Source organism: Nicotiana sylvestris, chromosome 1 (genome assembly GCF_000393655.2).
Source record: "Nicotiana sylvestris chromosome 1, ASM39365v2, whole genome shotgun sequence".
Taxonomy (NCBI): Eukaryota; Viridiplantae; Streptophyta; class Magnoliopsida; order Solanales; family Solanaceae; genus Nicotiana; species Nicotiana sylvestris.
Window position 1 is genome coordinate 186,871,574 of NC_091057.1, and position 24,155 is coordinate 186,895,728.

Here is a 24,155-nt window from a genome sequence, read left to right on the forward strand (position 1 = left end):
ATTGCCTAAAATTTTAAGGGCCCATAAAAAAGGACCTAATGAACAATACTCATCGTTTCGACATGACCGTTCCTCTATTTAGCATTTTATGGTCAAAAATAGATTCAGGATGATTTTCATATTTTCGTGTGTTATAGTCCACGTCAATCTGCATGAGTTTGAACGACCAGCTCTGAATCACCTAAAATGTTTTGGGCCCATAAAACCCACCTAATGAACATTAGTCATCACTTCAACATAATCGTTCGTCATTTTTTGGTGTTTTAGGGAAAAAAGGAATTCATGACGATTTCCATATTTTCGTGTGCTATAGTCTACACCAATTCGTATGAATTCGAGAAACCGGCTCCGAATTATCTAAGAAAAATTGGACCTATAAAAACCCACCTAATGAACATTAGTTATCACTTCAGCATCATCGTTCCTCTTTTTTTGGTGTTGCAGGATTAAAAAAGGAATTCATGACGATTTCCATATTTTCATATGTTATAGTCCACGTCATCTGCATGAATTCGGACGTTCGGATCCTAATCACCTAAAAATTTTGCGGGCCAATAAAAAATAAACTAATGAACAATAGTCATCGCTTCGTCATGACCTTTCCTCTTTTTGCGCACTTTAGGGGCAAAAAATAGGAATTCAAGATGATTTCCAAATTTTCGTGTGTTATAGTCTACGCCATCTGCATGTATTCGAGCGACCGACTCCGAAGCGCCTAAAATTTATGGGCCCATAAAAAATAACCTAATGAACAAAATCATTGTTTCGGCATGAATGTTCCTTATTTTTTGGCATTTTATGGCCAAAAAACAGGAATTCAAGACGATTTTCAAATTTTCGTGTGCTATAGTTAGGGGTGTCAATGGATATTTGAAACCCGACTAAATCGGCTGAACTGTACCGCACCGAACCGATTTTTAGGTTTCTATTAATAAAACCGTACGTTTTTATATAAATCTACAACCGTACCGATAATTAGGTTAGATTTTTTATTTTATGAAAATATACCGAAAAAATATCGAACCGTACCGAATAAATTTACATGTGGAAAATATGTATGTTAAGTTTAAAAATAATAATTAAATTTTCCCTTGGGCCTAGGAATTATGAAAATTGTTACAAGTCAACAAGTAATTAAAATCAAAATCCTAATTTCCAAACCTAATATGCTACTCCTACTGAAACTAAATTATTTCTAACATATTCACTAACAAGACACAAAGTATTCTAGTGGTTATGAATAGCAAATTACAATATATTGAATATGTTTCCTTTCGTATAATTTAGGTTTATCTTTTTGAATATTTAATCTTCTATCGGTTTTATTCATGAGTCCGAACTTAGTTCATATCTTTCTACTCGTGTGATTTATCTTTTCTTTATCTTTACTTAGTTTCTTTTATATTGTTGTAGAGTAGTTGATGGATCTATACTCTGGTCATCTTTCGTGTTTTCTTAATTCATCATCATTTAAACAGTAAAATTGTCTATAGAGTTGCTGAGTCCTATAAAATATGTAAGCAATGACATTCTACTTTTACTAGTGATTTTTACATGATATTTAAAAAAATACCAAAAATTAACCGAACCGTACTGATACCGAAGAGAAACCGACATGATTTGGACGATTTCGAAAAGCCTAATTTTGGTTATACATAATAAAATAACCGAAAATTAGTATGGTACAAATTCTATAAAATAATCGGCTGAACCGAACTATTGACACCCCTAGCTATAGTCCACGCCATTTGCATAAATTCGAGCGACCAAATCAGAATCGCCTAAATTTTGCAGGCTCATCAAAAATGACTTAATAAACGATAGTCATCGCTTAGGTATGACCGTTCCTCGTAAATGGAAATTCATGATGATTTTCAAATTTTTGTGTGCTATAGACCAAGCCATCTGCATGAATTTGGGCGACCAGCTATCAATCGCCTATAATTTTGCGGGATGATAAAAAAATAACATAATGAACAATAGACATCTCTTCCGCATAATCGTTCCTCATTTTTAGCGTATTATAGCTAAAAAATAAGAATTCAAGACGATTTTTATATTTCCGTGTGTTATAGTCCACGCCAACTGCATGGATTCGGGCGACCGGCTCTGAATAGCCTAAAATTTTATGGGCCCATAAAAACGACCCAATAAACAGTACTCGTTACTTTGGCATGACCGTTCCTTATTTTTTGGCATTTTATGGCAAAAAATACGAATTCGGGATGATTTCCATATTTTCGTATATTATAGTCCATGCCAATCTATACAAATTCGGGCAACCGGCTACGAATCGCCTAATATTTTACGGGCTCATCAAAAACGACCTAATGAACAATAGTCATCGCTTCGGCAAGACCGTTCCTCTTTTTTGGCATTTTAGGGCAAAAAACAGGAATTTAGGACGATTTCCAAATTTTCGTGTGTTGTAGTCCACGCTATTTGAACGAATTCGAGCGACCGGATCTGAATCGCCTAAAATTTTGCGGGCTCATAAAAAACGACTTAATAAAAATAGTCATCGCTTCGGCATAACCGTTCTTCATTTTTTGACATTTTAGCGCCAATTAACAAGAATCCACAACGATTACCATATTTTCGTGCACTGTAGTCCACGCCATCTGCATAGATTCGGGCGATCGGCTCCGAACCGCATAAAATTTTGCAGGCCCATACAAAATGACATTATAAACAATAGTCCTCGCTTCGGCATGAACGTTCTTCTTTTTGGCGTTTTAGGGCCAAAAACAAAAATTCGGAACGATTTTCATATTTTCGTGTGCTATAGTCCATGCCATCTCAATTTGCGCAACTGGCTCCAAATAGCCAAAGATTTAGCAGGCCCTTCAAAAACGCCTTGATGAACAATTGTCATCTTTTTGGCATGACCATTCCTTGTTTATGGGCATTTTAGGACCAAAAAACGAAATTCATGACAATTTTCATATTTTCGTGTGCTACAGTCCATACCATCTGCATAATTTTGGGCGGCCGAATTCGAATTGTCTAAAATTTTGCGGGTTTATAAAAAATGACTTAATAAACAATAGTCATCGCTTCAGCATGGCCGTTTTCATTTTTTGGCGTTTTATGGCCAAAAACAGGAATTCAAAGCGAATTCCATATTTTTGTATGTTTCATGCTATCTGCATGAATTCGGGCGACCGACTCCGAACCGCTTGAAATTTTGCGGGCCCATCAAAAACAACCTAATGAACGATAATCATCGCTTCGGCATGTTCATTCCTCGTTTTTGGCATTTTAGGACTAAAACAGAAATCCAGGACGATTACTAAATTTTCATGTGCTATAGTCCACGCCATCTATATGAGTTCGGATGACCGGCTTCAAATCGCCTAATTTTGTTGGGCCATCTAAAACAACCTAATGAACAATAGTCATTGTTTTGGCATGACCATTTCTTATTTTTGGCATTTTAAAAACGTCAAAAAAATAGGAATTCTCAAATGAAAAATTTGAGGAACTGATTAACCAAGACTAGTGTACTATTGATGTCTCCTTTATCTTCAGCTGAAAGCAAAATCTGAAGTACATTGAGATCATCGAAATGAGAACATCGAAGAGATAACAGTATATTAATGTTCTTGGATTAATCCTATTTCACAACCAACAATCTGTAGAAAAGACCAAGAAAGCCTAAGATAGGTAGAGGCAGGACCAAAATAGATTCTCAATATGTCCTGACTTTTCAACAACAAAGGAAAAAATTTACTCTTCAAAGTCAAAGTCAAAGTTAAAGTTGGAGAAAGGGAAGTTATCACAAATACTATCAACTCAAGATTGCAATAAGTACACATAAGATGGCAAAGTCACTAGAAACAAATGACAACATTAATTGGGAATTTATCTTTCCCTACCTCACTATAGCATCTGAATGACCTTTTGTGCAATGGACCAAAATGAAGAATAGGTGCTCACACATCAAGTTGTGTGGTTCTACACCACTGAAATTTTCTGCAGTTATTGGTTCCCTTAGGTTATATTGGAAACAGGTGGTTGGTTCAATCTGATTCTGGAATCAGAAACAAAAGAGCAAGAAATTATACTTGAGAACAAAATACATGATCTTGATGAAAAATATCCATCTAACACAGTTTCTCGCAAGAAAAGGACACAATTAAAATTGATAACTTGCAAGAAAAGCAATATAGTTAAGCTTGTCATCATATTCAGAATAAATAGGTGGGCTGAAAAATAATATTGAAAAGTACTTAAATAGATAAAATTAAGAGTTAACAGAACACAATGTGGAGCCCCCAACAAAACAAATATCAGAAAGAAAGCACAATAACTCCATAATCAATTATAGATGATCATAGTAGCTCCTCTCCAATTTTGAATTACTTGATATCATAAATAACTAGTGTTCTCTTTATGTTGAGGGAGTTGTTCAAAAATAAAGAGGTGTATACTGAAGAGCTGATCCCATTAACACAAGTTTAAAGACAAATGGAGCTCTCTTAATTTCTTAATGCACTCTTTTACAGAATTTCTTCAAGTCATTTTGACTATGCATGTTATATTTTTTCTAATTATTAGGGGTGGAAGGACTGCACTACATCGGCATGACTGAGCTTGAAGAAAAGAAACTGATTTAGAAGCCCCTCACACTTTTCACTTAAACATCCCAGTCTGTTCCATTTGAACGTTTTAACAAGGCCTTTACTGTGACATTTAGACACAAGATTAATAGGCAACTAAACACTAAAGGTGCGTGTAAGTCACACCAGAATAACGAATAAAAGGAAGACACGTGGATTTAACTTAACCAAAAAAAAACTTCAAAAAAAAGAACTAAAAGAAGAAAAAAAAACTGACCCTGTTCATCTTCTTTGACCGGAAAAATCATCGTATCCTCTTCGATGTTCCAAACCCATTTCTTGACATTGCTCGTGAAGCCTGTAACTGATGTACTTCTTTTGGATTTTTTTAATTAAGTTGCTCTATATGATTTGATTTGTGGAACTTTCTCCTTTTGGTTTTTTCTTTTCGTTTTCTCTATATGCTTTTGAGTTGGGGAATTATAACTGTTAAATATAGTTTCACAATTCGGATCCGGATTGAAATCTGAGTTGGGGTTATTTGTTTGAGTAGGAGACCATTTGGAAAAAGTTTGGAGTTATTCCAACTTTGAGACCTCCATTGATGGTCCTTCGAACTTGAAACAAATAACGCAGGTTATTATCGAATAGTTGTTGATTGAGAACGAACGATACTTGTTTTTGAGAGTTGGGAACTGAAATTTATATACTAATTTGAATAAATTGTCAAGAAAATTTCCAGACTCCATTGTTAGAGCTTGAGATGAAAGAACCTGGTTAAAAGACTCATGATTATTGTCTAGAAATTGGCGAGTGATATATTTTGTAGTTGAAATTGGCGAGTCAGAAAGAAAAGTAAGAAATTTCTAGGTGCCCAGATTTAAAGATGGAGATAATAGTAATGGAGTGAAAGATCTAAAAAATTAAAAGAAATATTACTCCGGCAAGAAGTATGAGTTTATTTTTTCGGACTATTTCACACGCTTAAAAATTGTGAGAAACACTTACCTGGTCATGTTAGTTTTTTGTGTCTAAATGACACAGTAAAGGCCTGGTTAAAGTGCTCAAATGGAACAAACTTAAGATGGACCGTATAAGTAAAAAGTGTGGACAACTTTAAGGGGTTGTTAATGTATTTTGCCTTCTTTTTAATATGGTAGTTCCATCTAATCATATTCATTATCCTTCATCTCCACTAAGTATAGAATCATTTAAAACAATACAACCTTTTCTTGCAGAATACACAGCACAGCCACAGAGAACTTACAGTTAGGGACTGAAGAAAGAGCCATAGCAATGATGTAGATTAGCTAGTCGTCAAGGACCTATTGATCCTAGCCGTGCACAATCAAGTGAAAAATAGCCCTTTCAGATAGTAAGTCAGAGAATCACAAAAACTACCTCTGAACTCTGGTTATTAGCTCTTTGATATATGGGACACAAGTGAAATTTAAATCCAATCAAATTGTAGTTGTCAATCTAGAAACCACGATTTTTCAGTGGAGCTGTTAATGAGTTGATCCATTCTTGAACAAAAGGCCTTTCTTTTTTGCTTCTTGCAGTGCAAAGCTTCATCCTCTAATTTCTAAATAGCTGCACAACAAGCAAAAAAAAAAAGAACAAGTTACTCGGCCAAGCACTTGGCACATTTGTCGTTTTACACAGGATAATTCAGCGTCATATAGTTAGAAAATCATCCTCATTTTAATTGCTGAGCAAGAGAAGGTCAATTTTCTAGTATTGTGAACCCCTGAAATGCCTTACTTCCTAGTACTAGCTACTTTGAGTGGAATACTCTTTCATTATCTTCTCCTATTTGGCAATACGTGATATAACTTTCTGAAACATTTTTTCCCCAAGTGATCACCGAGTTTTCTGCTAGTAGACCTGGCTAACCTACTAATTAATGTGCTTGTTGAAAAGATCCAAAGTACCTTGATAGATTGGATTAGCAAGGGAGTAGCATCGGCTAATTTATAGGTAACAGGATGCCATCCTTTCCGTTCACGCTCCTTGGAGGATAAAATAAGCCATTAGAAAACAGTTCAACAGTATATAGAAGTAGCGTATAGATTGGTATGGCATGTCAAGACCTTTTAGCAGAAGTTAAAAGTCAAAAGATCGACTAACAATAGAAGACAAAAAAATACTCAAACAGCACGGAGACTCACAACATACTGATCCCGCCAAAACTCAGGTAGCGGCTTTTTCTGCACAGTGATAAAGTAATTAAGGTGAGGAGTGAGAACCATGATAATATGAAGGTATGCTCAATGGGAACATACAAATGCAGAATTTTAGATATCATCAGAGTAGTTAACTTCTGTATACATTAGTTGGGTAGCCATAATACTTGTACAACCAGCAAATTAGAGGCACATGAGAAACTAATACTAATGGATTCAACTTTAACAATGATTTTTCTATTGCCTAGTCTTCGTCCATCTAAAAGAACTAAGGACCATCCATTTTTTCCTAAATTGAAAATAAAAAGGCTAAGATAACTTGTCTTGCAATGCTCATGAACTCCGGACCATCCATAAGCATCGTAAATCAAAATCCATATCCTAATTTTTCGAATAACAGTAAAGGTAGGTCAAAAAAAAGTTAACTTGCCTTGCAATGCAACTGAAACATAGGAAATAATCTTTCATCCTTCACAGCAATATCTGCATGCTTTCTGTTTAAAACAGCCCACTGCGAAAACAAAGTGAAATTGTTAAGTAGTAAGCTATACAACTAGTAATAATCAAAGATACATCTTGCCTTTTTGCTCAATTTCTCCTTTGAGAATTTCCTTATAAGGAGTTTACATTGAACTTCATGAAGCTAGAATTCATATTTCAGACCAATACCTGAGAACCTTTCCTCCAGCTTTGAACAGGAATAAGTGGATCCATTTTGGGGTTGTAGCGGCCTTCTTTTGTATCAGCAAAGCTGTTTTCATTTTTAAACAAAAGACGATTAGATAAATGAAGCATGAAGACTGTTCCGCATTTTAATTTGTGAAAGTAAGATGCTAGCTAGATATTTGGTTAACAAACTGGGTTCAGAAGTAATAGTTCTTTGAGAATGACTAGTGCGCTTCCAGGAAAGAACTAAAGCTTACTTATTACTTGATTTCTGACTACAGGAGCTTACTTATTACTTGATTTCTGACTACAGGAATAAATCATTTACTCAAGAAAGAGCAGAAATACCACTGTCTCTTACCTGTCAACAAAGCTATTTGGCGTAGACATTATGTAGTCGTATGTATAGCTGAAGTTGTACAAAGGTATGCAACTGAAATAACAAGAAAAAGCTGAAACAAATTAGATGGCAGTCACAACAAAACTGTTAATATAATGGATATTATTTCAGAGATATCAATGTTGGAAACAACATAATCGCATTGTTCTCTCAGACCAATGTGCCAAGTGCTCTTTTACAACAGATGTGGCCAATGATTATAGTGATCCTAAGTAAAAATCATCATCTGAATAGTTTATTCAAACAGAGTTTGACTATTTCAGACAATTTACCAAAATTAGCTCAGGAAACTAATAGTGTTAAGGGGTACAAATATGCAAAAGTAGCTTACCACTACAGTTTCTGATAAATTAAGAATCAATTAAGCTAACCATAGTACCAAATAAGTCAGCTTGTGCTACAAATTTGATAAAGGAAGATATTAGTGAATTATATCTCACCTGTCTGAAAGAAAAACAAATCGTTCATTGAGAGGATCCATCAATGCATGCTGAATTAAAATGCGCTCTGCCTGGATCATGCTTGCTTCTCCCCAATCTACCTGAAGGAAAAGACACTTGCTAAATATTGCTAGGCTATACGAAGTATGTGAAAGAGAAAAAGAAATGTAATATAACCACTCAAAAAATACAAAAAAGCACAAAGACAAAAAAAATGGAAAAAAAAAAAGAAAAGTCATAAGGAGAAAAGAGATATTAACCACTTTTTAGACAAGGATAAAACATTTTATACCTGATATAAGCCAAACCAAAAACTGTTCCACTAGTGTTTCAGTAACTGGACATTGAATCATTGATTGCACGAAATTGAATAACAGGACCAACAATTCTTCAGCATGTTGGCTTTCAATGGGGATTTCCCTCTTTAAACCCTGTCTGAAACCAATAGTGAAGTGGATGGTCTGATGCTCAGCACAGTAGACAAAATTCAAGTAGCACGAAAATTTTCTTCTCAATCTACTCGATTTAAAATCAATCTGCATATACATGCTTATCTGTCCCACTAATAAAAGTGACCAAGCCTCTCTGTAATAGTAAACTATCCAATTCCATGTGCGAAAAATCTGAATTTTCAGTCATGTATGCAGCCTGACTCATGGGAAACTGGTTTAGTTCAACTCAGCACTTATGCAACAAGGGATTTTCCACTTTGATTTCCTTCTGTAGTTCCTTGTTCAACGAGTGTCCACTGTCCACAAATTGCCATCACATTATACCTAATTCCCACAAAGTAAAATAAGAAAAAAATCAGAAAGAGGTTCAACTTGGCTATCAAATTACAAAACAATAACATTACAAATTTCGCGCTTAATAGGTAGAAGCTGAGAAGAAAAATATTTGGGAGATCATAGACTATTCCACCTGAAAAATAAAGGTAACTATCCTAAACTGGCATAGTTTCTCTCATTATTATTAGTTGACAAAGAAGGCTGAAAAATTATAATAGAAGGCACTAGTTAAAAGGGAACCACATTGGGAAAAACGTCAGGCTGATCAAAGAAAGTAATTCAATAAGTAAAAAAAAGCATCACTCTGTTCCTAGTTCAAACTATATTCCTACCAGCAATAAGTAAAACAGTTCCAAATTTTAGTCCTCTTGAAGAAGTCAACTAATGAAAATAGTTAAATGACTCAAAATGTGTAGTAAGAGATAAAAGCAGATACACTAATTTTCCAATGAAGGGAAAACACTTAAACAGGACATGAAGACATGAACAATAATAGGACAAAGTTTTAAGGATTGTTTCATACCCAACTGCAACCAGGTATCTTCTTAAGACCCTTCTCACTCATTTTCTGACGCAACAACGCAACATCTAACCACCGATTTGCCGCAGCATAGATGTCTGACAAAAGCACGTAATTACCAGTATTTTGAGGCTCAAGTTCAAAAAGTCTATGGGATACCTCCTCCCCTACCTCAATGTCACAGTGTAGCTTACAAGCCCCTAGAAGTGCGCCCCAGGCACCAGCATGAGGTTCAGTGGGCATTGACCTTATAAGTTCATACGCATCTTTAAGTTTTCCTGATCTTCCAAGAAGGTCTACTACACATGCATAATGATCCGGAGAAGGCTTAGCAGGATATTTGTTTATCATTAGATTAAAGATGCGGCAACCCTCCTTAACAAGTTCTGCACGACTACAAGCAGTCAGAATTACCTTAAGGGAAACATCATCAGGCACAAGCCCCTCGTTCAGCATCCTATCAAAGAAAACTACAGCCTGAGAACCGCAACCATGAATAGACAGGCCTTGTATCATTGAACAGTATGATACTAGATCACGCTTAGGCATCCCCTCAAACAGCATTGTCGCCCTTTCCATATTCCCACATTTAGCATTCATATCCACAAGGGCTGCAGCTATATGCACTTGATTAAGATCAAATGAATTCTGGCTCATATAATGTTCTACCCAATTTGCCAAGTCCAGGCGACCTAATTGGGAACACGCACACATCAAACTTACCATTATAAACTCATCTGGCCTAACATTCATTGACAACATTTCATGGAAAATTTTGAGAGCTTCATTGGGCTGCCCGTTCTGAGCGTACCCAGATATCAAAGCAGACCAGGATATTATGTCTCTGTCAAAAGGCTGATCGAACAAGAACCTCGCTGATGCCATGTCACCAGCCTTAGCATAACCATCAATCATAGTAGTAAAAGATACCACATCTTTGCCAGTCATACTATCAAACAATTTCCTGGCACTAAGCAAATCACCAAACTTCACGAATGCACTAATCATTGCATTCCACGAGGCTATATTTTTATGGGGCATTTCATCAAATAATTTACTTGCTTGCGATAAATCACCAAAATATATATAGCCAACAACCATAGCAGTCCATGTAACCTCATTCCTTAGAGGCATTTCATCAAAGATTCTACGTGCATACTCAATCTGATTGCACTTCCCATAAAGATCAATCAAGCTGGATCCTACAAATACATCGCTATCAGTTCCGTATCTAACTATCAACCCATGAACGGCCTGACCATCCCTCAAAGCCAAGGCACTAGAACAAGATTTGACCAGCGAAGGAAAAGTATACTTATCAGGTATCACATTCATACTTCTTTTCATTTGTTTCAAGATAAGGAAGCAATCAGCAAAGGATGAATGTTTGCTATACCCTTTAATCAATGTATTCCAGACATAAACATTGGGCTGAATGACACGCTCAAATACACTTGTCGCATAAGAGACATCGGAGGAAAAGGTGTTACAGAGCGATATAAACTGGTTGATGATAAAATGGTCTTGCTCGTAGCCTTTTTGGATTATGTGGGTGTGGACTTGCTGAAGGTTTTTGACAGTTCTGCACGCTCTCAACAGATTCAGAAGCGGTATGGACAGTAAAAATGATGGTTCAGCAGAAGTTGTTAAGCATTTGCTAATCAAAGACATAACCTCAGAACTAGCAGGTGATAGTGCCTCCACATTGCTTCTTTTTCGTTGGAGATGAGGGCAGACTCCTCTAAGAGTGCAGAGCTTATTTGCTTTTTGCTTCCACTCCAATTATTCTACGGCGTGGACTGAGTAGTCTGTTATGTGTCCCACGATATATTATTCTTGATGCTTTATCACAAGACAAAAGAAGGAATCCTTTGTTGCCAGTAAATAGATGAAATTTCAACTGTTCAGAACACAGAAAGTATATCTGTTTAACCCAAAAAATAGTTTTCAAGGTCAAAGCAATAATTTTATATGACGAGCCACAAGCAACCGATTCAATCCGAAAGATATAAAATTTCGTTAATACAACGTGATAGAGAGCAATATACTATAAATTACAATGTATAGAATTGTAGAGAAGAAAATTAGATTCCCCTGATAGTGGTAAAAGTATGTCTATTTATAGGGCTAAATCTAAATAACTAGTCTCCTTGAATTATGGGTCCATTATGAGCATTTACTCAGTCCATCCATTACTTTTGGAAGACTTGTAACAGCTGTGTAAATGCTGGAATTCCGTAACTGATGAGTTAATTTCGTAATTAATGAGTCAATTTCGTGCCTGTTGAGTCAATCTCGTGCCTGTTGAGTCAATCCCGTGCCTGTTGAGTCAATCCCGTGCTTGTTCTGGGCTATTTCATGATGATCAGTTCTGAGGCTAACAGGCACGATACGAGTATGGTCGGTCCCGGGGGTGTTTCACATATCATCTTTACATATCATTCTTCACTTTTCTTCAAACTTTGTGACACATGTCGCCATTTAATAGACCCACATGGTGAGTCTAATTTTTACTAATACAGATAGTCCCCCCACTTTTTGGTTACTCACTATGATGTTACCGGGAAGTGGAAGATTTTATCTTTTTCATCCTTGCCTCTGCCTCATTAAAAACCATGCCGGAAAAACCCAATAGAGACAAAAACCGGACGAAGGAAAAAACAGTGCAGAACTTAAAGATTCAGATGATAACTTCACTGCTTATGTTCCATTCGTAAATAATCTGTTGGTTTACCCCTGTCTTGTTTCGAGGTTTGAAGACAAATCTTTACCTTATGTTTGCAAAGTTTGATATATATATATATATATATGCAAAGTTTGATATATATATATATTTCGGCTTTATTTTCTGCCTATTTTAATATTTGGGTTTTTGTTTTACCCTTTAACTTTGCATTAAAAATGCTTCAATGCTCCGTGACTTTTTTGAATAAGCACGAATTATAAAAGAGGGCCCTTTTATGAACGAAACTTAATGAAGAAGACGTCTCAACTTCATAATGGTGTAAATATACAAAAGAGAGATAGGAATTTTCACATGTTTTTCTTTAACAATGTTTTGAAGAAAGTTTTGACATTTAACTTTCATAACATTTCACATGTGTTTGTGTATCGTCTATAACTCATTTTGCAACTGTTTTTTCTTTCAACAGATTCGATATAAGCTTGCACTCATAACTGTTTTTCTTTTGAAACAGTTTTTTTTTTAAATTAGTACAAGGAGATAACTATTTGTTTACAATAGTTTTAAATATAAGGGTACGAATTTTTACCCATAACTATTTTTATTGATAATAGTTTTCAAATGAATACAAGGGTAATGCTTTTTCATCCGTAACTGTTTTCAGTTACAACAGTTTTTGAGTAAGTACAAAGATGTGCATTTTTAACCGTAACTAATATTCTGCCTTTAACCTTTTTTGAAACATTCGTTTATATTTTACCCAGCTCTCCAAACAAGAGGACCTACTTGTGCTAAGCAAATTTTGAAAAAGCGGCAAAATTCAAGTATAACTGGGTCAATGGCAGGATTAAATCTCAAAGTAAAGGGATAAGTATAAACGAAAGAGAATCCAATTCTGAAAGAAGAAATTCTCTGGTTTGGGGCAGGAATCATCATACGAAGATTATCTCTCCAATTACAATCTTTCCTAACAGTGGGAATCACAAGTTCAGTTATTAAAGAAGGATAGGTGTCAGCTTTTTCTAAATTTTTAACTTGTTCTTGGAGAGATCTTCTATCATTCCCAAAAGATAAATCATTGGGTACGATTTCTTCAACTAAAGGTTCCTGAGTAGGTTCAGAAAGTTCTTTACCTTTAGAAGAGGGGGTCTTTGGGATAGAACTCCTAATACCAGAAGAAGAAGAAGCAGAACCAGATGAACCACCACGAGTGGATCCTAGGCTCAAGCTCCGAAGCCCACCTCCTCTGCCTCTCCTATGTCTTACGGGGGCATTGGGGAAGTGATCTAGAATTGGAACTTTTCTAGGGTTAGGGTTTGGAGATGACATTGTTGAAGAAGGATGAACTAAAGGGGAGAAAAAGCAAAAGTGAATAATAAATTGCTTGTTGAAGATCTATGAAGAAGAAGACAAAAGAAAGAGGGTTAAATATGTTTATAATGACAACCGTCAAACTTAGAAGTGTAATGATGGAAAGCCTATAATAAAGGCCACTATCACTTCGTGAATAGTGGGAATGAAGAAGTCTTGAAAAAAGGGTGCAAAATTGCAGAACCAATCAGAAAGTGACACGTGTGTAGAGCATTAAATAAAAGGTGACACGTATGCAAAGCATTAATTAGAAGAGACAATTGAAGCGTCAGTACTGTCATAGTATTAATTACGGCAAAAATTCCCTTTTTATGAAGATCCACTTCCCAGATATTTAATTGATAAATAAATGGAAAGTGGGGGACTATCTGTATTGGGAAAAAACTGAATTTACATTGAAGGTGATGTGGCATGACACGAGGACTGGTCAAATGGTCAAAACATGAAGATCAGTTAAGAAGCACGAGTGACAACAGATACGGAGAAAAGAAAGCTAAATAGGCACGAGAGGCAATTCGAATAATACAAGCTTCGTACCTATTTAGGTCATTTAAAGCCAAGAGATCAGAAGGCATTGAAGACATGGATATGATGACGAAAAGGAGTCCAAATTCAATATTAAATACCCAATACGTTAGAGAATTGGTATTAAATAGGAATGATTGTGTAACGTCTTATTTAATGTCATTTATTGCTCATAATTGTCACATTAAGACTAAGGTATTACTCTTTTACTTAGAATCAACTATAAAAGGAGGAGGTCTCATCATTTGTAAGGACAGAGGATATCATCAACATTACATTGGAATACAAACCTATTTACTGCTTATTTGTCATTCTCAAAAAGTCTATTATTTCTTTTTCGGCTCCTGATTATCAGTAGCCCGAATTTCTATTTGTCTTTAGCTTTGATCAAAGAATCATATTTTTGGTTAAACAATATCACAGCTGTGTGACTGAGAATAAAAGGTGACACACACACGTGTATATGGAGATAACTAAAGTACAAGAAAACAAAGTATAGTGCGGCAAAGCCCTCAAACTTCCACAACTCTGGAACCTAAGAGCTGTCGAAAACTAACCCTTTAAATCGGAGCTACAATATCTTCACTAAAGTTTACTTGTTTATATCTTTTATCTTTTTGGTGTAAATAGATTGTCATAGAAAATGAGTATCTTGTAAGTATGTTTGTCCTAGAAATCTCTTCGTTCTAGAGTTTTATGAATGTACAATTACCTTTTGCTCAAAAAAAAAAGGCAACCTTTCAATCATAAAATATAGGTACCCGCCCCGTGTAGTTCTTGTTAACAGCACTATCATAGGCTCTCTTATCTCTTGAAATTAAGGTCCCAGCACTAACACTCTCTTGACTAATTCATATTATTTAGGCTGGATTTTGCCTGAAGGTGTACATTTGGATTTTTAGGAGTTGGACCATATGTCACAAAAATTAAGTTTCACAATCTAACAAAACCATACCCAAAAAGAAAAAGAGTGGAAGGTTGGACAAGAATGGTGTTGTGTCTTTTATTTCCCTTTTTACTCACCAAGCAACTATGGAAAAAAGAATTTTAACGAAGATTCAGAATGTAACCGACTTTTTGATCTTATGAATGTAAATTAGGTAGAAAATAAACCGAGAAACAAACATCAAACAGACTTCAGCTAGCAGCAAAGAGCGAGTCCAATGGCTGCTTTGGCCAAAGATGGGAGGGAGGGGAGAGTCGAGGCTCCTTTTTCAGGGCAGTCAGGTCAGAGATCCCAAACTTTCGAGCTAACACTACTACAGCTATCAATTTGTCACATAATTCACTGAAACTTCTCCGAATTCAGATTTATAAAATTTTCATCCATACTAACACTTCATGTTTCACTTGCTGACACAAACTGCACAGTAGTTGAGCGAAACTGTAATCTGTCGGCTGAAATTTCCTGTTCTCTGACCCTCACAGTGACCCTTTCCTTAAGCTATCTAGCTCTGAACATCAATATCTATACAATACCTATACCTAGTCAGAGACATAAGTAGGAGGAGATACAGTGCATTTTCTTTTAATGACGGTGTTGTTCGGGTTAACTTACACGCACTTTGACTATTCTACTGGGTACCTACTATCTCCATCAACATAGGTACCGAATAACTCTATCTACCAAGGATTAGCCAGATGAGAAAAGATCGCCTCGTATTTCTTTTTTTCTTTTTTTTGGATAAGGTAAATGACCTAGTGTTTTTCCTCTGCTGGGACTTGAGAGCTCATGATTCTCCGCGCACTTTATTGACCATTAGGCCATACCCTTACGATATATTATCAACTATAATGCATACATATATGTGCCTAGGCTAACTACACCATCAACACACATATCAACTATAAAAAGACAAGTAATATGGAACACATTTTACCAAACTAATTTACATTTAGCTATCCCAATACTTCATATCATGCAAAGTTTCATCTTTTGCTCTTAGAGACAATTTTCACTTCCACTTAGAAGTTAGAACCACACCCCCCACGCCCAACCCCGTTTTGTTCTATTTTTTTCACATATCACCGTAAAGGGTTTCCAAAGGAAAGAAATTTAGAGACCAAATGCATTAAAAGAAGAATAATTAAAATCAGAAAGCAAATATAAAGAATTAGAAAGTAGTGAAAAATAGGAAAAGAGCAAAATACTAGCAATATAAAATGCCGATAAATACCAAGCAACGCGCCGACGTGATTCTCCGACCGACCAGCGGGGAGACAATAAACGCCGTTGCTATGCTTGCTTTCAATCCTCTTTTAGTTCAAAGCCTAGCTTGGCTCCCTTTGGGTTCGTAAAAATTCACCTGATGTTTTGAGATTACCCACCCAAGTTCTTATAATTATTTTTCGACCCCAAAAAGTTCAGCGGACTTTTTTCTTACCTAAAAGGGCCACATATGCCAGTGAACTATGCGAATTAGGACAGATATGCATGTCGTTAATAGTTTGGCACATATATGCCCAATCAGTCCAATATTTGCTCATTCATGCCCTTAGTTTAACGGAACCACTATTTTGTCTTTCTTAAATAATTAATAACCGGATCCAACCAAAATCTACTAACCCGATCCGTTAGGACCCGACCCACCCTTATTTCAAAGATATTTTTTGATATATTATTTTTGTTTGATTGAGAAATTGTGTGATAATCATATTTATTTGTTTGAGTAATTTGATAATCGATTTTTTTTGTTATACATCATTTCGGGAAGTAATCCTGCTAAAAGTAGTAATTGATATGTATTTATTATTTAAATAACATAATATTCGAATTAATTTGTGCTTCTTTCAATCATTTTACCATCTATTTTTATTTTTTTCACAAGATACAAACGGATTGGTGATTTTTTTACCTATATGAAATACTCCTATAATATCCAAGAAAATAGATTTTTTCCGGTTTTTTGCCATTTTATAAGATTTTTGTAGAATTTTTTTAATTGTTTGTATTTTTGTGCACGTTTAATTTTTGTTAAAAAATCATTAAAAATGTCAAGAATACCATACATTGCATTTAGATTTTTGTTTTTATATTTTAGGATTAATTAATTCATTAATTGCTTTATTAAAAATGAAAATTACAAAAATGGCTCATTTTTACATTTTTATCGTTTAATTTTTAGATTGATGATTTTTCCCTTTTAATTTAAGATCAAGTAATTGTTATAAATACTATAGTTAGATAATTAGCTTAATTTTACAATTTGGATTAATTTAGGATTTTAATTAAAGAAAAAGAAAAAGAAAAACAAAGGAAAAAGGAATAAAAGAGGTAATTGGAAAAAAGGGGTTTTAATATGAATTTGAGTTAATTCTTTGTACCAAATTGGCCCAATTCTTCCCTAAACTAACCCAGATCCAAGCACAAATTCGAACCACGGACCCGAGAATGCCTAACACCTTCTCTCGGGTTAACAGAATTCCTTACTTAGAATTTCTGGTTCGCAGACTTTTAAAAATAAAATCGAAACTTCCTCGATTTGGGATTTAAAATAAACCGGTGACTTGGGACCCCAAAAATTAATAATCCCAAGTGGCGACTTTGAAAAAATAAATAATCTCATATCAAATAAAGTCACTTCAATTGGAAAAACTCTCTTATATCCCCCACGGGCGGGTAAAAAGAAGGTGTGACAGCTATGGCGACTCCGATGGAGACTCGAGGTTCGGCCGGTTCGGGGCCACTAGCTGCAATAGATCTAGCCCGATTAGCTTTTGGAACAAGCTTGAATACGATTCACCAATAGGGGTGAACTGATTCTTTCTGACAGGCTATCTTGGGCGAGGATTGTATTGGGGATCATTTGATTGAGGATTATATGGAGTTTGGTAAGGATGGGCATTTCTAGAAGGTGGAGCTTGGTTTTGTATATAATGTTGTGGCCGCGTGCAAGGTTGCGTGTTCATCACCGCATACCAACAAAACCAACCACCTGAACAGACATTGGCTAATTTGCTCACACCGCAACCTTGTTAGTTTTGAGACATTTAACATATAGGAAATCGCACATTGGGATGCAATGCATCTAACAGTTAAACGCTTCTACCATGTGTTTGAAAGGTTGCATGTTACATCCCGGCCTTAACTAACCTTTCAGTATGTACCTCTTTTCTTTTATTTCTGCCTCTCTTAATCACTCTTGATTTTTTTCAATTCGTTTTTGTCGCTCTATTTTGGCACTCACTTTTCTTTTTTCTTTTTTTTTTTTGTTTTCTTTTCTTTCTTTTTTTTTCAACTCAATTTTTCTTTCTTTTTTTTTAAGTTTATTTTTCACTCAGCTAATTCTATGGTTATGATCGAATCCGATGAGGATTGCCTATGTATCATGATGCCGTATGAATCAGATCTTGCGTAGTTCGGGAAAATTGAGAAAAGCTAACTCTTCTTTTTACTTTTTATAAAATTCAGACCATGAAAGCTTTAAGCAAAAGAAAAACATATTTTTTTTGAATTTTATTTTTGTTTTGCTGTTTTTGTTTTGTTTTGTTTTTTTTTGAATTTTCGAAAGAAATGCTTTAAAAGAAGAAAGGAAATGCTTTTTTTTGGATTTTTTTATTTTGATTTTGATTTTATTTATTTTTTTAAAAGAAAGACTTCTAAAAATTCCTCTTCTTTTGATTTAAACTTTGAAAATTTCAAAAGTAAAAGGAAGATATTTTTGTTTGAATTTTCATTTGTTTTCACTTTTTCTAAAGAGGAAAGAAAATATTTTTGGATTTTGGATGTTGCTTCTTAATTTTCGAAGGAGGAACTTTTCAGAAAATATTTTGGATTTCTGAGTTTATTTATTTATTTATTTTAAAAAAAATTACAAAAGTACTTCTAAAGAAAAACGAAAATATTTTTTATTGAACTTCAATTTTTTAAAATTATTTTTTTTTTGAAAGAAAGACTTTAAAACAAGGAAAAGAAATTTTTTTCTTCTTGTTTTTTCTTTTGATTTTTTTTTTTTTGAATTTTTGGGAAAAGATTTCTTAAAAAGGTAGAAAGAATATTTTTTGGGGGGATTTTTCGAAAGAAGGATTTTTAAGGAAACATTTCGGATTTTTGAGTTTATGTTCTTTCTTTTTTTTAATTTTTTTCTTTTTTAATTTATTAAAGTACTTTCAAAGAAAGTGAAAATATTTTGGACTTGGAAAGAATAGACACAGCGGTGGCATCATCTTCTTCACAAAAAGAACAACTCCTCCATTCCAACACCCCTGAAGCTTAATCCGCCGCTTGTCACACCTCCTTTTACCTACCCCGGAAGGGCATAAGGGAGTTTTTCCAATTTAAGTGACAATCGCAACGGGATTATTTATTTACAATTCAGAGTCGTCACTTGGGATAATTTATGGTGTCCCAAGTCACCGGTTTAAAATCCCAAATCGAGGAAATTTGACTCTATATTAATGTCTGCGAACACAGAAATCCGGGAAAGGAATTATGTTAACTCGGGAGAAGGTGTTAGGCACTCCCGAGTTAGTTTCGTGGTTCTAGCACAGTCGCTTTGATCGTACTTGGCTTAATCAAATTGTTTAATTACTGATTTTAGAACCTATGTGCATTTGCCGCTTTTAATTAAGAAATTATCTTGAAATGGGTCACGCGTACGTGTACCCATTTGTTTGGCGCGTCAAAAATCATGTCACGCGAACGTGTCCACAATTAATAACGCTTTATTAATATTAAGATTGTTTTGTCCAAAGTTGCGCGAACACATACTTTGGTCTTAATTTTGGAACCCATAATTATGACACGCGAACATCATGGTGGACGGCCTAAACATGCTCCTAGAGGATTCAAAATAAAACAAACAAAATAAATGAGGGCAATATAACCACTCAAAATCTAATTTCTTCAAAATAAGATGAACAAACGAATAAACGAATGAGATCTTTAACACAAATTCAATAGCTAAAAAAACAAAGATCAACTGCTTGTTATTAAGTGATTCTTTCGTCTCAAAGCCAAATCAGAAACTGCCTCAAACAGATACCCCAACTTATCATTCTTAACCAAATTTCTTGTAAGAAACACACAAAAATGGCATCAACTTAATGATCTAAACTCGAAAGATTAATACCACCCAAGATTAGTTTTAGTCCCAATAAGTTTTCAACCTAAATTTACAAGCTCAAATAGATTAGTCTCATACCAAAACAGATTTTTTTAATCAAGCAGGCTATAAATCATCACATGACATTGAATCTACTAGCCCAATAATGCACAGATCTTAGCAAGACGGACTTGAGATATTGATCTCCTTTCAAGCTCAATTTCGACTAGATGCGTTACTGATCATAATTCGCGCAACAGTCAGATTTTAGTCATAAACATGCGACAAGCAAATCTACACTCGAATACAACTTTAAACATGGCCACTTGACTCAAGACATAACAACTTTCACCAAAATACTACTTCTAAGTTTACTCGGCTATTGGAATCAGAAAACAAATTCAGAAACTAGTATTCTCTTTCCACATAGACCAAAGAAAACAATTTTTAATCCATTTAAGCCCCCGGCTCTCATTATCAGTTAATCACACCTTCAAAATAAGAGTGAAAGAGTTGAACCTGAATAAGAGCTTTTCAATTACTTCTGTTTGGAAGCTATTACAAGCAAATCTGGCGCTGGAATTCGAACCTCCAGTAGCAAGCGAGCAAGACAACAGTAGAAATTGATTCGGTACCAACGAACTTGAACCTCACGAACAGTCTGTCGTCCTCAGCTAACCTCCATGTTTTCGGAACTCAAAATTAGAGTGGAAACTTGGAATCTTTGTGTATTTTCGAATTTGGAGTCAAATTGAAACTAAGAAGAACTGAAACTTTTTTTTTCTTCGGATCTGTGAGCGAGAGAACCGAGTGAGGAGATTAGACAGAAAAATGGTGAAACAGTGGTGGTTCGTCGGAGGTACGGCAGCGGCGAAGTGAGACGAGGTGAGGGAGCTGCTGTTGGTTTTTGGTCTTAGAGTGCAGAAGAAGATGGGTCTTTTGTTCTAATGGTCCAGTAGAAAAAGCTCAGGGGAGGGGGTCCCTTTTTTGGTGTTCTGCGGCGCTGCTTCTCCTCAGGCATCTAGGTCTTTTTATTTTTGTCTCTTTTTTAGCTCATTTAGGCGTTACGTGTTAGTTTACTTTTATAGGTTTAGGGTTTTAGGTTATATTTAGCTCAAGGATATGGGCGTAGTAATTATGGGCTTGAAAACTATGGGTTAGGTCCAAAAATTAAACTTAAACATGAGTTGTTTGAGCTCGAATTTTATTTTTTCCCAGCGAACGAAATTAAAAATACGATCTCATTTAATAATTATTCCTACTTAAGTAAAATAACTGTTAAAATAAGACTGACCGTTAAAAAAAATCTATTTTTTTGGTATTTTCAAATATCATATTAAAATAAAAATAAGGTACTATTTTTGTATTTTTAGTTTTACGAAAGGCATATAAACTAAAAGCAACTAAAAAGAATAAATATTTTTGTAATTTTCATTTTTTTTATAAAATAAAGAAAAAGAGTCAAAATTAATTGAAATATCAATATTATGCCGAAATTAAATATTTACATGTTAAAATATAAAAAATCTTGGGGAGGGTCAAAAATCACATATCTACACCGCTCCCCTACCATCCCTGAAACCAACGACTCATTTTGCTTCATCACCACTTCAGCCATGAAAACTTCACTGAAATCACTATGAAAACGATCTTAAAACTGTTCATCAACCAACCATTAAACCACACGAAAAGCAGTCCCAAAAATGCAGCATTTCTCCTTCCCAAACCAGCTTCAAAACACTCCAAAAGACCTGAGATAGCAGCTGAAAACGTTGCTCCATCACCTCTTTATGGTAGGCATTCGGTTGAGGTCTCCGTTTGAAGATTCCGATTGCGGGTCTATTCTCGTTGTAGTAGCTCCTACTCGAACTCTTAAAAGGGTTTTTTGATGTACTGAAGACAATTTATTTGCTAAAGGTTATTGTTTCTCCCTTTTCTTTATATTATCTTTGATTTGTTGTGATTTTCCATGTTTATTATGAAATCTGATGTTTAGACTTAGTAAGTACTGCTCTTCTATTCCCTTCTATTTTTTTGAGCTTTTATCTTGCATAAGTTGGTATTGTTGGTTGCAATTATGTTTGATTCGTTCTTTGGGTACTAATGTTGTAGTGGGCTTTTGGTTTGATGTTGCCATACTTCTTTAGATAGTAAGGTTTGGCCTTAGACAAGAGGGGTTGCTCTGATGGTAAGCAACCTCCACTTCCAATAAAGAGGTTGTGAGTTCGAGTCTCCCCAAAAGTAAGGTGGGAAGTTCTTGGAGGGAAGGATGCCGGGGGTCTATTTGGAAACAGCCTCTCTACCTCAGGGTAGGGGTAAGGTCTGCGTACACGCTACCCTCCCCAGACCCCACTAAGTGGGATTATACTGGGTTGTTGTTGTTGTTGTTGTTTGGCCTTAGTTATTAGTTTTGAGCTTCTGAATGATAAAAGCTACATGTTGGTTTTATTTTATTTTTATTCTTCAAGTAAACCATCCCTAGAGTCGCCAGAGCTATCACACATCCTTTTACACACCTGAGGGTATACAGGGGAATTTTCCAATTAAAGTGACATTATTCGAAATGGGATTATTTTATTTATTTTATCAGAGTCACCACTTGGGATAATTTAATTGGTGTCTCAAGTCACCGATTTATTTATTTTCAAATCCCAAATCGAGGAAATCGACTTTATTTAAAAGTCTGCGAACCAGAAATTCTAGATAAGGAATTCTGTTAACCCGGGAGAAAGTGTTAGACATTCCCGGTTTATTTTTAAAAGTGAACCTATTTTATATCAATTAGCTAAAAATAAAAAATATTTTTGTAATTTTTTATTTTGTGACAAAATAAAGTAAAAGAGTCAAAACTTATTGAAATAGCGATATTAGGCCTAAACTAAGTATTTATATTCTAAAATATGTAAAATCTTGGGGAGGGTCAAAAATCACATGTCTACAGAGAGAAGAGACGATGAACCTCTTCGAAGAGAGTGGATGCATCATTAAGGTTGGCGACGTCATCAACCTCGGTGAAGCAGTCCCAGAAAGGATCTTCTCCACCGAGGGCTATGCTCGGATTAGGCGTTCACAGAGATTGGGCTTCCTTTATTGCTTCCTTGGAATATGATGGTAGAAGATGGGAGTGACCCATTATCATGTCCCCGAGCTCCTCGCTCGGGGCGCTCTGATTAATTTCGTCTCTTTCAGCACTTGTCCCCTATGGCATACTTGTTGAAGGAGGGGGAAAGATCTCGATCTCGGGAGACTTGAGGGCTTTGCCCAAGTCTTTTTTTCGGAGTTCCTTCGCCATGAAGCAAAGTTTTTGGTTCAAAGGGTTTGGCGGCCTCGACTGGTTTCCTAGTTCGGGGCACCAATGCCGATTCTTCACCCTTGTTCTCTTTGCCCTCTAGGAATTGGATGGAAAAATCCAACTCCACGTGGATAAGCTTCTTCCTTAACTTTCGAGAAGGGGCCCACTCCTCTTGGAGATATTCGGGCTTTGAAGCCCTCTTTCTTTTATTGTCTTTCCCCGATTTCGAAATCGGAGACTCGGTCTCTTCCCCTGAAGGGGCTAGCCTCATTTCGAAGACGTCTCTCATGCCTGCACAAAATAAGCATGAGTAAGGTAACATCACCGATAAAAAAAATCATCAAAGAGCCTATGGAGAGAACTTACCATGATGATTGGCCTCTCATTGGCCCTTTGATAATTCGCACCATTTGCGCTCATCATATGAGGAGGTTGCAGCTAACTTTCGGACCCAGTCCTCGAGGTCGAGGACCGCATGGGGGGTCCAAGCAACAACTACAAAAAAGGCAAATGCATTACGAAACACGGAAGTGGAATACAAGAAGATATTTGAAAAAAGGAATTCGCTTATGATTGAAGTTCCATCTCTCCTGGAACGGTATTTTCTCTCTAGGGATGACGTCTGAGGTCCTTACATCTGACAAACCGGCTCATCTAGCCTCGATTTTATCCTCGTCG

At 35.6% G+C, this 24,155-nt stretch overlaps 1 protein-coding gene across 4 annotated transcripts; it reads right to left on the reverse strand.

Moving 5' to 3' along the window:
- Positions 1-5,675: 5,675 nt before the first annotated feature.
- On the reverse strand, positions 5,676-21,239 carry LOC104247473 (glycosyltransferase BC10). 4 transcript variants are annotated; one of them, XM_070172335.1, is made up of 9 exons: positions 20,705-21,238; positions 8,547-9,030; positions 8,255-8,351; positions 7,776-7,847; positions 7,418-7,499; positions 7,179-7,259; positions 6,734-6,772; positions 6,497-6,574; positions 5,676-6,155 (listed from the first exon to the last, which is right to left on the reverse strand). In XM_070172335.1, the coding sequence occupies exons 2-9, from the start codon at positions 8,800-8,802 to the stop codon at positions 6,141-6,143; spliced, it is 720 nt and encodes a 239-aa protein (XP_070028436.1). In that variant the 5' UTR covers positions 8,803-9,030; positions 20,705-21,238; the 3' UTR covers positions 5,676-6,140. The 4 variants fall into 4 exon arrangements, with proteins under 4 accessions (XP_070028436.1, XP_070028440.1, XP_070028434.1 ...); XM_070172339.1 differs by lacking the exon at positions 20,705-21,238 and having other exon boundaries at positions 5,773-6,155; positions 8,255-8,355; positions 8,547-8,685; XM_070172333.1 differs by lacking the exons at positions 5,676-6,155; positions 6,497-6,574; positions 6,734-6,772; ... (2 more) ...; positions 7,776-7,847; positions 8,255-8,351 and adding an exon at positions 9,566-11,370 and having other exon boundaries at positions 8,800-9,030; positions 20,705-21,239.
- Between the last annotated feature and the right edge of the window lie 2,916 nt (positions 21,240-24,155).

What these genes read in the sequence shown, in the direction of transcription:
- LOC104247473 (XM_070172333.1), bottom strand. Translation starts at nt 11,233, where the DNA reads ATGTCTTTGATTAGCAAATGCTTAACAACTTCTGCTGAACCATCATTT.